Source organism: Manihot esculenta, chromosome 7, assembly GCF_001659605.2.
Source record: "Manihot esculenta cultivar AM560-2 chromosome 7, M.esculenta_v8, whole genome shotgun sequence".
In the NCBI taxonomy this organism is placed as follows: domain Eukaryota; kingdom Viridiplantae; phylum Streptophyta; class Magnoliopsida; order Malpighiales; family Euphorbiaceae; genus Manihot; species Manihot esculenta.
In genome coordinates this window covers 29359447-29374139 of record NC_035167.2, presented here as the reverse complement: position 1 = coordinate 29374139, position 14693 = coordinate 29359447, and the positions used below count along the sequence as shown (strand labels likewise).

Here is a 14693-nt window from a genome sequence, read left to right as displayed (position 1 = left end):
TAATTTCATATTTTTCTAATTAAATTTTAATAGATTTTAGATATTTTAGTTACTAATAATATATTTACACTAATAATATCATATATATAAAAAATTAATTTTTATTATTTAATATTATTAAATATAATCTTTTTAATTCTTTTAAATAGAATTAATTTTTTTTACTCTTTTCATTCATTTATTTTTTTATGAAATTGAATAAGAAATAAATATTCTAATGTTAACTAAACTGTAGTAATTCATAAATTATAAATATTAATATAAATAGTATTAATTTTAATTTCAATTTAATTTTGTTAAATATTATTATTATCTTAATTTCATAATTATTATAAGCTACTATTATTAAAAATAATTTAAATATTTTATCTAGTTAAAATAATATTTATTTTATTTATTTATATATAATAAATAAAAATAATATAATATAATAAATTAATTTAATGCTCTATTATTTTTTAATTTTTCTTTTATTTGCACGCTTTATTAAATATTAGCCATAAAAAATGGTTAAAAAATTATACAAATTGAAATATAGTAGAGGATAATTGTACAACAACTGAAATGGATAAAGTAAACAAATATCCCATTGATAGTAATAATAATAATTATAATAATTCCTTAAAATTAATAATATTTATAATAATTTTTTAAAATTAATAATACTTTTAATAAATAATATTTTAGTTTAAAATTTAAAAATTAAAAATTTTTTATGTTAAAATTATTAATATGTATTTTTTGAAAGAAAAAAAAAAAAACAAAGATTGTTGACGAAAAGAGAAAAAAAAAAAAATTAACCTGAAAACTTAATAATACGTTATAAAAAGGAGTTTTATCGTGGCCCATGCAGGTCTCGAACCTGCGACCTTCGCGTTATTAGCACGACGCTCTAACCAACTGAGCTAATAGGCCATCGTGTCCCTATTTCGTATCTGGCTTATTAAATTATTAATTACGTAAAGAGATGTTTGAGATTATATTTGATATATATAATCTAATACAATAAATTTTATATAAAAATTAGATGAAATTCATTTATTTATATAAAAATTAGATGAAATTAATTTATTTATATAAAAATTAGATGAAATTCATTTATTTATATATAAAATGTATTTAGAATCTATATTTATTTTTAAAATTTTAAAAATTATAATTTTTAAAAATTATAAATTACTTTTAATTTTTTTTTAAAAAAATTATTTTAATGATTTTTACAGGGTAAGATAAATATTTTAAGTATAATTCTTGATATTTAAAATATTAATTCTATTTTATAAAAATAATAAATTATAAATAATTTGTAAATTGTACAGCAGGAAAAAGGAAAATAAGAGAAAGAAAAAGAATTAAACAATGGCCCATGCAGGTCTCGAACCTGCGACCTTCGCGTTATTAGCACGACGCTCTAACCAACTGAGCTAATAGGCCAGTTGTTTTCTGCCTTTATGAAAATTACTTAGAATATATCACTGAAATTTGACATTAATTAAAGAGATTTTTTAAAATTATTTAAATTGAATATTTCATATTGATTTGTGGGAGTACATCTTCGAGTTCACTTAAAAAAATAATAACAATTTCAATGTACTCTTAAAATTTCCTCAAAAAGGAAAAAAATTATATATATATACACGTGTTAATTGATTTGATGGTATTCAAAATATTGCTCTTATAAACTACACCTACACCTCTGATATTTAATGGTAGGGTACAAAATGTGAGAGGGATTTGTTTAGAATTGTTATTAAAATTATTATAAAAAAAGTAAATTTAAATATATTAATTAAAATTACGAAAAATTACTATTTCGTCTCTTTAATATAAAGAAATCAACTAATTGATCTATCTATTTTGAAAAATATCTTTATACAAATTCACTAATTAGTCCCTTTATTAATTTTAGACGTTAAATATTATATAAAATCTAAAATATCTCTGATACAGAATGATTAATTAATAAATTTTTAAAAATTTAAGGGATAAACTAATAAATTTTTCAAAATTATAGAAATTAAATAGTAAAATATTTAATGGCGAAATTAATTAATGGACTAATTAGTAGATTTTTAAAAAATTTTAGGGATATTTTAATATATTTTTTAAAAGTGAAGAATTAATTAGTAAGTTTCTATAAAGTATAAGGATTAAATAGTAATTTTTCTTTAAAAGTATTTAAAATAAATAAAAATAAATTTAATAAAATTTAGAAATAAAACATTAAATTACAAAACAAATTTTCCAACTATATTTTTAATATTTAAATTATTCTTTAAATAACACTCCTTTCTGTTTATATGCTTTGATAAAAAAATATTTATCTTTGCAATATATTTGAGTTTGGGAGAATATATATATTTATTTATTTATCTTCTCTAAAATTTTAAATTTATCATCATTAAATTCCCTAATTTGCTCTCTAAATAGGGCGAAAATGAATAAAATTAAAAATTAAAATTTTTATAAAAAAATCAAATCGAATTGATTTTAAATAGAAATTAATTTAAATTAAATTAATTTGATTCGATTTTATTTAATTTAATTAATTGAATTTTTTTAATAAATCTTTTTAATTTTTATATCTTATTTTAATATTTTAAAATTTAATTATAGTATTTTAATTTTAATTATAATTTAATTTTTTTATATTATAAAAATAATATACTATTGCGAATTCAGTTTAATTTTATAAATTTTTTTAATTAAAATTTTTAAAAACAAAAATCAAATTAAAAAAATAAAAAATTAAATTAAAATTTTAACTTAATTGAGTTCGGTTAAACTTTTTTATTTAAACTAAATACGGCTCACCTTAATTATCGCTACAAATTTCAACATTTTAGTGTGAATAGCTATTTCCCTCCAACATGTTTTGAGTTTTTAAATTCACTTTCAAAGTAATTTTTCTAATACCAACTCCATCCATTTATTTATATATTCACTCTAATTGTATTTATCTCACTAAAATTTTATAATACTTCTTTCAAAATTTAAAAATTCTTTTAAAAAATTTAAAAAGGGCATCCAACTCTTCCTCAATTATTTTGGGAATTATGCATTGCTCTTTATTAAATATTATTCATTAGATAATTATAATAATACCCATAAACTATATAATAAATAACATATATCATTGCTTGTAAGCCTATTTTTAAGGGTATTTTCCAAAAAGATAATTAAATTCTAAAATTATGATATCATAAGTTTATTTTTCCAATTCACTTCACTGTCAAATTCATAATTTAATGAAAAATTTCACCATCTACTGCTGTCCAATGCAAAGAAATGCAATAATCACCATCATAATGTTTTCAAACCTACAAAACACAAATACAGAATCTTAGCAAAAATAAATTAAACAAAAAAAATAAAAATATTAAATTATGATATTTTATTACCATGAAATTTGTCTAGATAATGCAAGAGAAGTAGGAACAGTTGATGGAGGAGGAGGAGAAGCATTAGGAGGAGGAGGAGATGCAGCAGGCGGAGGAGGAGTTAATGCAGCAGGCGGAGGAGGAAATGCAGGAGCATTAGGTGCAGGAGCTGGAGGTGGAGGAGGCGAACTGAATTTCCCTATAAACAAATAATTACAATATTAAATTATGTAAAAATTAACAATAAAAATATTAAAAAAAACACTTAATCAATGGTAAATTATTAATATATATATTTTTTTTGAAATAAAAAATAAGAGTAGAATATGAAATCTCTCATATTTATTCAGATGCACTTACTACCGGACTAAATTGGTAGGTACTATTAATATATTTTTATACATAAAATTTATTATGATTTTATTAATATATGATATATTTTAATTAATTGAATATATACCGGCAGAGTTAGAAAGTGAAATAACATGCTGACAAAAAAAAAAATACCACAAAAGAGAAGATTAGCAGGGGGTGGTCTCTCTTTGGCAGGATCAGGGTCAGCATCATAAACTCTAATGTAGAGCTCTTGGCCTAAGTACCAATTTCTCAAATTTTGTGATCTCAAGTTCCACATCCCTGGATTGTCAAGATATGCATACACTGCACTCCATGCTTTTGGGTACACCTGAAAAAAAATATTAATTTTCCTTTTTATTATTATTTATGAAATTAATTTTATATAAAAATCTTTGCTGATGCAACTTTTATATAAAAAGTATTTTTTTTATATATTTTAAATTTTTATTAATGCTAATAATAGTAATAAAATAAAAGAACAATTGAAATTAAAATTTTTTAATATGATTAAAGCTTGGTAAATAATAATTTTATTGTATTAATATAAAATTATAGATTATTAATTAACAATAAAGATCATATATGCTAAAAAATTAGCCATATCTTTCAATAAATAATTTCAAGTAAAATAAAAATATAAAATTATTAATTTTAAATTGTTATTCTATAAGGTTAAAGTTTCTTTTATTTTTATTTAAATATAAATATGAAATAATTATAATATTTCATTTATAATAATAAAATTTAACCAAAGTAATATATTTTCTTATTTTTTATTTAAATATAAATAACAGTAATGAAAGATTTAATTTAATTAACTATGAAGATTATGATGAGGATAATACTTTTATATATAAAAATTAATCAAAATATATAAAAATAAATATTTAATACAAATAATTTTAATTCACTATCGTTTTAAGAAATAAGGAATTACCTGAACTGTGGAACGAACTACAGGATCATAAATATTATAAGTTAAGCGCGATTGATTTCTCCATTCTCCTTCACCGTATCTGAAATCAAAATTCACTTAAATTTATTAAATTATTTATAAAAAAATCATTTTCTACATTTTGACAATTTTATTAATAGTTTTAAGGGTAAATTTATTAATATATTTTATTTTTTAAATTAAAATTAAATAATAAAAAATAAATTAATTTTAAAAAAATATTTTTTAAATAGTACAAATTAATTTTTAAAAATAAATGGAGTCTAAATAATAAAAATATATTTTTTAAAAAGAAATTATTTTTGTACGAAACAAAATGAGTCCTAAAGTGATTAATTTTTGTTGAGGTGTTATTACTTACCCAACAACAAAGAAGCCAAAGCCATCCAAATGCCAAGAATCCATAACATCCAAATTATTCTTGAACACAATTTCTAGCCATCCTTTATGGTTCCCGGACGCAACAAAAACGCCATGTTTGGGGCTACCATTTGAAGAATTAGTGGAAAATTGATCAAGTTCAAAAACCCCAGACCGATCTCCGAAGTGATCAGCAAGCTTTAATGGAGTAGTTGGTGTAGTGTAGGAGACATCGTTGACTGTATAAAAGGATTCACCATCAATCTCAGCTTTTGATCCTTGCAGGATAAATGTTTGTGATAATGTCACATTGGTAACGTTGAAGGTTCCTTGCGGGTTTGGCCTTGCAGCTCCCGTGGTCATGTTCCACCTTACAACACAAGCAATTAACAGCGCAGGATTTTCTTAATACATATGCATCAGATTATATATTTGATTAATGGGTAGTTATTAAAAGCAATTACCTGATGGACTTAGCTTGATTAATGGAGAATTGCAGATCAAAAGGATCAGGACCAATTGGAAGAGGACCAGTGGCATTTGTAGTAGAATTAGCATAATGTAGAATTCCTACAGCAGTAACACTGTTGATTTTATCAGCGTTAACCATTTTAGGAGCAGCCACGATATAATAGTCTGCTGCTTTCTGATCTGCTGTGACGAGAACAGAGTAGGATTGCCCAACATGCACATCCAACGATTCAAATGTAGTCTGATTAGTGTATGATCCTTCCGTTTCAACCAGTAACATTTTATGATTTTGTATCCTGAAATTGAAACTCCATACACTCCCCACATTGGATATTCTCAACCTGTATGTCTTTCCTGTTTATATAAATAAAAATTTTTTTAGAAGGACATATCAAATTTAAAATAATTCATTCAAAAATTTTATTTATTTAAATTCGGACTATTAATAATATTTTTTTATATTTTTAAATTCATAATAGATGAATAGAAATTATTGATACCTGATGTGAAAGTGAATGACTCATAGGATTTGGTTGAAGGATCTAAATATGGGCCTTTGCCATTTATTAGCATCTTATCTGGCGGACCAAGATTGGTAGAGCCATTCAGTATCATGGACCTAACCTCCTGTGATCATTTTGTACTTGAATTAGTGATTAGTGTGATAATAAGAAATCAAAATGCCCATTTGTTTAATAATTTAAATTTTCCAAAAAATAAAATAAAAAAAGATGGAAAAGCCCCCAGTTTAACAAAAATTAAAATAAAAACATCAAACTATTGAGTTCCAATAACAAAGAGAATTACCTTATAAGATGTTTGATACCAATCCCCAATGAGAAGATCATACTCAGCTGCTGGTTTAGGAAAAGGCACACTTATGACTATACGATTATTAATCCTAATAGGACCAAATCCTCCCCCAGCTTTCTGGAAATTCAAAGAAGGGAAGTAGAAGAAGCTGCCAATTTGATCCTTCATCTGAAACAAATAAGTCCAATTTTTTCCAGGCTGAATTGGACAATTCGTCCCAGAAACTCCATCTTGCCATGAGTTTAATCTCTGTTGAATCCCATTCCTGCACCAAATTATCAATACTATTACACTCTTAATTAGCAAATATAACCATGCAATTACTGGAATCGTCTTCGTAGGCTGAAAGGTTTCGAGTTCTGAACCGATACCATGTAAATAGAATAGGCTCGTCCATGCCATTGAACACATTGATATGAATATCGTCATTTGTGGAGGCATTGATAAGGGGTCCAGGGAACATGCCATTGATTGTAATAACAGGCTGATTTGCTAATACTGGTTTGATTGTTGTGTCAATTGCAACCCTCCATTCATGGAAAAAGTCTTCACCATTGACCGCAACTGAAGCAAGAAGCACGAAGCTCGTGCCGAGCAGGAGTTGTAGTGATGAATTATTACCCACAAATGCCATTTTCTGGAGATGTTATGATCTATTAGGATCATCAACAGCTTGGAGAAAACTATATATGTGAGATTGTAAGAAGGGTCAAGGTTATGACATGAATAAAAAATGGTGACAAGAACGAAAAGCAAATGTTGTAATTAACCAACTGTACAGAAAATGCCAAGAGGAAATAAGAAGAGTAAGGAAAGTTTAAGGAACCTGATTTGCCTTGATTTAATCATCACATTGTTTGAGTTGGATCCTGTTAATTTAAGATGTAAAAAAGAATAATTTTAGTATAGATTACAAATACAAAATGCCAATATGATGTTTCAAAGAAAGTGGGTTTTGTTTTTCCTCAGCAATCAATGGAGTGTAGAAGATAATCATAATATTTTAATCAATTTATAAATTATTTAAATTTAAATGTGAATTTTAAAAAATATAAATTATTTTTAAGCCAAGTAAATTTCAGTTGGATTAACATGAAATAAAATTGCAACCTCTATATATGTATAGTTTATTATATTATTAATTAAATTTTATAATAAAATTATTTCATATAAATGATTACATATTATAAGTGGAAAAGTAAGGAAATCAATTAAATATATGAAATACAATATAAAAATTGATTAATAAAATCAGTTTAACTATGCATTCACAGATTTAATTTGGTGGTAAGTGAATCTGAATAAATATGAAAAGTCTCGGTTCTACTCTCTCAATTTTCGATCTCCATTTTAAAAAAAATAAAATTATTTCAACTATAATAATTAATAAAAAAATCAAATTAAAAAAGAAAAAAAAGTTTTTTGAAAAAAAAAGAAAAGGAAAGAGGAGCAAGTAATACAATTATGCAAATCACAAGTCTTCTCTAGTTCTTCTGATTTTTTTTAATAGGGTTGCCTCTTAAAGTAACAACACTAGTTCTCATCATCCTTTAGCATTTTTCAAATGATATGAAACTAATAAATCCAAGAATCTATTTTTGCCTTTTATCACATCCAAAAATCAATAAACAACTTAAATTGAGATTCAAAAATTATTTATATCAATTTTAATCAGACTATTATAAATAGTATTAAAAACATTCTGAATCAGAAAAAATATACAAAATTAGTAGATTCGCAAATAACTACGTGTATGATAAAATAGAGCCGTCTGAGATATTAACGAATTATAATATAAAAAATAATACTTTAACTTACCAATTGTATTTGATAGAGTATAATAGAGTTGCGATGGGTATGCAGCAGGAATAATCCTACTGATTATTTTAAATTAAGAGAAAAATAAATTAAAATATTATTTAAGTCAGTTTAATGAATTGTTATCATAATTGAAATGTTACCCTCAAGAGAAAAAAATCAAAATACTATTTAGGTCAGTTTAATGGATCGTTATTATAATCGAAACATTACCCTCTACACAAAGAGTGATGAAAAATCAACAAATCTAAGCCATGTATATTAAAAACAAGAATGTAGAGCAGTGAAAAAGCAGAGAAACTAACTTGAAGAGCAGGGAACTGAGCTCATGAAGTTCAACTCTGGGATGGGTGATCTTTTGATCTCTTCCACCAAAAACAAGAGAAGACATGCAAGTGATTAGTAAGGAATTGACCAAATGCTCAAGAAATTTGCAACATGCAATGGAAAGACTCTCTTCATGGGCAGCATAGTTTTAAAATTAAAATTTTTATTTTATGTTAAAAAATAAATGAAGGACTGAAAACAATGTTTATTATTTTCATTACTTTGAATGTAAACCATGTTTATTATCTTCATTACTTTGCTTTTCATAAAAATGCATAAAAATAATAAAAATAACTACTTTCTTTATAAAAATATTTAAAATGGGAAAGTAAACAAAAATGTGAATTTATAATTTTAAGAAAAAAATTCAAAATTTACACTTTTAAAAGTACATTTTAAACTTTTATTTTTTAAATAATTGTACCTTATGTTATTTCTTTTTTAATAATTGTACCTAATTATTGATGTGACCATTAACGGACATTAATAATGGCATGCTAGTTTGGGATATAATTGTTAAAAAAAAAAATAACAATGTACATTTGTTAAAGGCCTAATAATTAAAGAAAAAGTCAATAATTTAACTTTTTTTTTATTATCAATAATAGCTAATTCTTTTATTTTTATCAATTTTAGGTGAATTTTAAAGATTTATATTAATTATAATATGTGATAAAAATTAAAAATTGTGGATGATGATGTGGCAGCAGATAGTATCAATAGTATTATTTTATTTATTATTAACGTGGTATATAATAGGGTAATTTATATAAATGGTATATCAATTTAGGGATTATAATAGTAAAATATATAAAATTTTATTTTATAATATAAATCCCTTCAACTTTTATTTAAATAATAAAAAATCTCATTTCAGTTATAATAGTAGGTTTCTAAATTATTTTGCTGATGTGGACATTATTAAAAATAGACTATTAGTGATGAATTTAGCGACGGATTTTATTTTCATTGAAAAAAAAAACAATACACGAACCATAAATTTATGATAAATATTGTAATTACATATTTTCGATAAATTTTTAATAAATTTTAAAAAATTAACAAGAGAATTCAATTCTCGCTAATCTATCGAAAATATTAAAAGAATATTTAAAATAAAAAGGCGTAACATCTCTTTCATTTCAAAAGAGCCGATCGTAACACCTCCTCCTTCTCCCCACATGTTTCTGTTGTCACCTCTTCTCCCACGTTGTCTTTGCCGACCATGAAGACTTTGATAGCTCCTACGATGACGACAATGCAACGCTACCCGAAGATGCAATGCTCATGATGCTACCACTCCATAATCGACGCTGCACAAGGTTGCCCCTCCACGACCGATGCTGCACGACGCTTTCCCTCCATGATGCGACGCTGCACTACGCTTCATAATGCTTGCCGCCGTTGCACAGTCTCTTCCTCACTTTTGAATTTAATCAAAAGAATTAATAGTAGTTTTAAATTTTACAATAAATTGAAGTTGTAAATATTTTTTATGAATGATTTATGAAAAAATATTGTTTTACCAAGATTTTTGTTTATTATTTTTGAAGTTTTTGTTATATTAATATTGAATCGATAGATAAGTAGTATTGAGTTTATAAAATTAATGGGTAATTAGTGTTGAATTTGTTAATTGACAAATAATTAGATAGTTGAACAAATAGTTCAACAAAATGATGGAACAAAACAAAAAAAATTTCAACATATAACACAACTGTAGATTATCTATAAATTTGTTTTAAATTTTATAAATATTGTTATGTATTGTGAATTTGTTCTAAATTTTCAACTTTATAAATATTGTTAAATATTTATGTGTATGAATATGAATTATAATGATTATGATTATGTTTAATTTATATTGAATATAATTCTTAATTGTAAATTATTTAGATTACTTAGGGAATGTCTAAATAAAAATAAAAGATTATTTTATTGATGATAATAAATATTATTGAAAATATAAATAATTTTACGATGGATTTTCGACAGATTTAATAAAATAATCTTTAAATATTTTCGACAGATTTGAGATGACTTTTGTTAAAATAGTCTTAATATTTTTGATGTGTTTTTTATGAATATTTTTCATTGTTAATTATTTTTTATAAATTAGCGACGGATTGATTATTGAATGTATTTTGCTTTCCCGACAAATTCAGTGACAAACAAAGTTTATCGCTAATATTTTCACAAAAATGATCCATGAAAATTCGTCGCAAATATTTTTGACGAATTTCAGATCCATCAGAAAAAATTAGTAACAAACTTTAAGTGATAAATCTTAAATCATTGGAAATCCGTCGCTGAAAGTGTCAGCGATGAATTTTAGACTATCGGAACGGAATTTTCCATTGCTAGTAGTCTGTTTTTTGCAGCGAACACTTGTTAAATTAAATTATATATATTTTCTCTCTTGTCTTTAATATCTAATTAATATTTAATATTTTAATAGAAAATTAAACATTAATTATTTGTTTTAAAAATATTTAAAAAATTATTAAATATTATACATGAGAGAATATATATTTTTTAATTTAATAAGTATCATATCAGTAGAGTAATCTAAAAACTTGCCATTATATTATAGGTGAAATAATATTTTATGTTATTTAAATAGTTGAAAGGGTTTGGTATTACAAAATAAAGTTCATGTATCATACCATTATAAATTTTAAGTTGGTGCACTATCTATATAAATTACTCTATATATTATCATAATAAAAGTATTTAAAACTTTTTTATTTTTATTTATTATAGCTTGATGGGGTTGAAGACATTAAAAATAAATTTATACTTTTTTCTAAATAAAATAAATTACATAGGGAGCAAAATCGATTCCAAAAAAATCGAAAGAAAATTAATTCAATTGAATAAATAAAAATAAAAATAAAATTGGAGGATGTGAGGAATAAAAATTAATTTAATAAAAAATAAATTAAATTACATTAAAGAAGTAAAATAATTAAATTTAAAAGAAAAAATAAACATGAGATGAATTCAATCAAATGATTAATATTAATTTTAATTTTATTGGTTGATCATAAGCGTAAAGGTAATTTCAAATTATTTTTTAATAAATTAGTTTATTATATTAATTACCACTAATTCACAACTTATTTCATATTAAACTAAATAATAGTGAATTTAATAAATTTGAATAGCAATACATCATTATATTAATTGAGCAATAGTGTCTTAATGCAACAATTAAAATAATAATAATTATGATTTTCTTATAGTTGTCGAAACTATAAAAATTAATCTATTCAAATTCAACAAATATAAATTGCGTACATATTGAATAGAATCGAATACACAAAAAATTGATACTACAAATCTCCAATCGACAACTAAAAAAAATAAACTAGAAAGTAAAAAGTAGAGTTTGATAAGATTTAATTAAAATCAATATAATAAAAGAAAGCAATAACAAAAAAAAAATTAATACAAATAAATTTCAGTTGAAAAATATGATTTGTTTTAGTTGTGAGAATTGATTGTTGAAACAAAAATTTCTTTATTTATTCTAATAAATTAGTTCTAATTATGAATTATGCTCATCGTCTTTTCTTAAATGTAAATTACATAGGAAACTTTTACTAGTTAACCATAGTAAACAAATAATCCAAATAACATATATTAGATTTATTTGACTGCCTTAAGATTAGTGTAATACCCGGCTAGTTCAGGCATCAGAATTCTTACCATCCGGTGGAATTCCGGAATGTCAGAGGTTCTAGAAGGGTAAGAGTGAAGGTTTTCTAAAAGGGTTTTAAGTGGTTCAAAGGTTTGATTCAGAAAAGAGTTAAGTTTTGAGGAGAAGTGGCCTAAGGAGTTTCTGTCATGTTCGGCCCCCGAATGGTAAGTTCGGCCGCCGAAAGTGCCCAATGTTCGGCCCCCGAAGGTTATGTTCGGCCCCCGAAAGTTGCATGGTTTTGCATGCAGTTTCGACAGCCGAAGCTGAGGTGGTCGGTTAGTTGTGCACACTCCTCAGTCCGTGGTTTGGCCAGGTGTTCACCTCCAGATCATGACCAGAGGTTTGGCCACGTCTCCCTTGACTCATCTGCAAGCTTTAATCAGCTTATGCAGAGGGTTGGTCTTTTGCAAACGGGGTTGAACGTTTTTGAGAGAAAAGAAGAGTTGTGAGGGTTTGAAGCTTTGGAGGAGGAGTTGCTGAGTTGGCTGTTCCTCTTCTGTTTTTAAGAGGTAAGGGAAGTCTTTACACTTGTTTTAATGATTTATAAGAGGTTAAGGGGAGAGTTATGTATATAGATTTAGTTTTGATGTTTTAATGGTGAAGTATGTATATGTGTTATAGTTGCTGTTTTGTTGGGGTTAGTAGGTAGTTTTGGACCCCTTGGTTCATATACCTGAGTATATGTGAGTGAAGGAGGAGGTATGCATGTATGGAGTGGGGTTGGTGCTTGGCAGGCTTGTTCATGCACGAAGCTGAGTTCTGGATGAACTCAGGTTCGGCCGCCGAAGGGAGGATTCGGCCGCCGAACCCCTTGTGGAGGCAGGTTTCGGCTGCCTAAGGTTGCTTCCGAAAGAATGGACTTTCGGCTCTGTCATGCACATTCGGCCGCCGAAGGTGCCGCCGAAGGTGCTCTGTCCAGCCTTCTTTTGCATGTTTATGTGATTGTTTTCAGAGGTTCAGAGGGGATTATAGGGGATTGGTTAAGAGGTAAGAAGAGTATGTTTGACACCTCATTCGAGTCCATTTGTGTAGGCTTGGACCCGACAGTTCAGGGAGGTCGTCAGGATTAGCAGTTGCAGCGTCAGTCAGGTTTCTGCTTGAGGAGCAGAGGTGAGTAGAACTAAACTTAATCTTTTTATTAAAGAAACAGAATGCTTTTCAGCATAGTTCATGCATCATGAATGCTATGATATGTATTAGGGTGATTGCATTAGACTCACGAAGATGGTGCATTGCATTATTCATTGATAGTGGGAATTGGACCAAGGCGACATCAATAGCCCTTAGAGGGAGTTTTGAGGTCATGTCTAATTCCAGATGATTGGACCCAGGCGACATCAATAGCCCGTCGAGGGAGTTTTGAAGTCATGTCCAATCAATGATGTGGAATGTATGAGTTGTGTTGCATTTTCATACAAGATGTGTATGAATGAACTATTTTCAGTGTTTCTACTCACTGGGCTTTAGAAGCTCATCCCTTTCCCTTAATCCCAGTTTTGCAGGTTCAGTATAGCAGGGAAAGTCAGCAACAGCAGAGAGGTGACTAGAAGACTGCATGTGTAATAGCTGAGTATGGACATGATGTAAATAAAAGAAATATATGTAAAGGCATGTAATAGAAAAGTCAGTATGATATGGTTTAGAATGTGCTTTGCCTCGTGTTTGCTTATCCCTTGTATATGCATGTATCCTGTTTTCAGTTTCTTGAAGAGAAATGTGTCAAAACAGACTTAATCAATGTTGTGTTTCGAAAACCCAGTGAAGGATAACTGTGAGGGAAGATAGGGTTTCATTCCCTTGACCCAAGACCAGTGCAAAGGAAAGACCAGGTTTGATTCCTGTGATCCACAGAGTAGACCACTAGAGAAAACCAGGTTTGATTCCTGTGACTCTATGGTAGCCAAGTTAACTTATGACATGCTGACCCTTACAGAGTGGGTTCTATGCTGCAGAGCGCATAGGGTATGGAGGTTACTTGGTAAAGCATCACTGGTGTATTATAGATAGCCCGAGGGCTAGTTCAGATTAGTATATCTGAGCATTTTGGTTCATATGATTGGATCTACAGAGAGTGTTTTGAAAGGTTAAGTCTGGTTGTTTCAAAGCAAAGTTTTAACAGTTAATAGTCCAGTCGGATCATGTATGGGATTTTAGCAGGTACACAGAGTTCAGGATAGGCTTACTACGGGTCTAGGCGGCCTTAAGCCGATCTGGATCCTAGTGCCGAGCGGTTCAGACCGTTACAAAGACGGTACCGGTTTCCGGGCTGTTACAGATGGTATCAGAGCATAGGGCCTCATAAGTACGGTGTGTTGAGCAGTTTTGTTCAAGGATTCGAGATATCTCACATCGGAAAGAGGTTGGTCTAGAGGTTCTAGAAAGGCAAAGCACAATAAGTTAAATCATGTCCACTAAGATAGGCAGTTTGTTTTGCATGCTGATGTGAAATGCCATGCTGGATGCTATGCATGTATATGTTCTATGTTCATGTGTCTTTCATATGAACTAT

At 27.0% G+C, this 14693-nt stretch overlaps 1 protein-coding gene and 2 non-coding genes across 4 annotated transcripts; all 3 read right to left on the bottom strand.

Moving 5' to 3' along the window:
- Positions 1-841: 841 nt before the first annotated feature.
- TRNAI-AAU lies at positions 842-915 on the bottom strand. The gene has a single exon. It is a non-coding gene; the product is annotated as a tRNA-Ile (tRNA).
- Positions 916-1360: 445 nt separating this feature from the next.
- TRNAI-AAU lies at positions 1361-1434 on the bottom strand. The gene has a single exon. It is a non-coding gene; the product is annotated as a tRNA-Ile (tRNA).
- A 1674-nt stretch (positions 1435-3108) lies between these two features.
- LOC110619734 (monocopper oxidase-like protein SKU5) lies at positions 3109-8609 on the bottom strand. Of its 2 annotated transcripts, none has more exons than XM_021763284.2 (11): positions 8460-8609; positions 7163-7205; positions 6708-7019; positions 6331-6601; positions 6024-6150; positions 5517-5877; positions 5054-5422; positions 4675-4753; positions 3888-4065; positions 3402-3579; positions 3109-3320 (listed from the first exon to the last, which is right to left on the bottom strand). In XM_021763284.2, exons 3-11 carry the CDS (start codon positions 6968-6970, stop codon positions 3266-3268), a joined length of 1881 nt encoding a protein of 626 aa, XP_021618976.1. In that variant the 5' UTR covers positions 6971-7019; positions 7163-7205; positions 8460-8609; the 3' UTR covers positions 3109-3265. The 2 variants fall into 2 exon arrangements, with proteins under 2 accessions (XP_021618976.1, XP_043814177.1); XM_043958242.1 differs by having other exon boundaries at positions 6708-6973.
- Positions 8610-14693: the final 6084 nt, after the last annotated feature.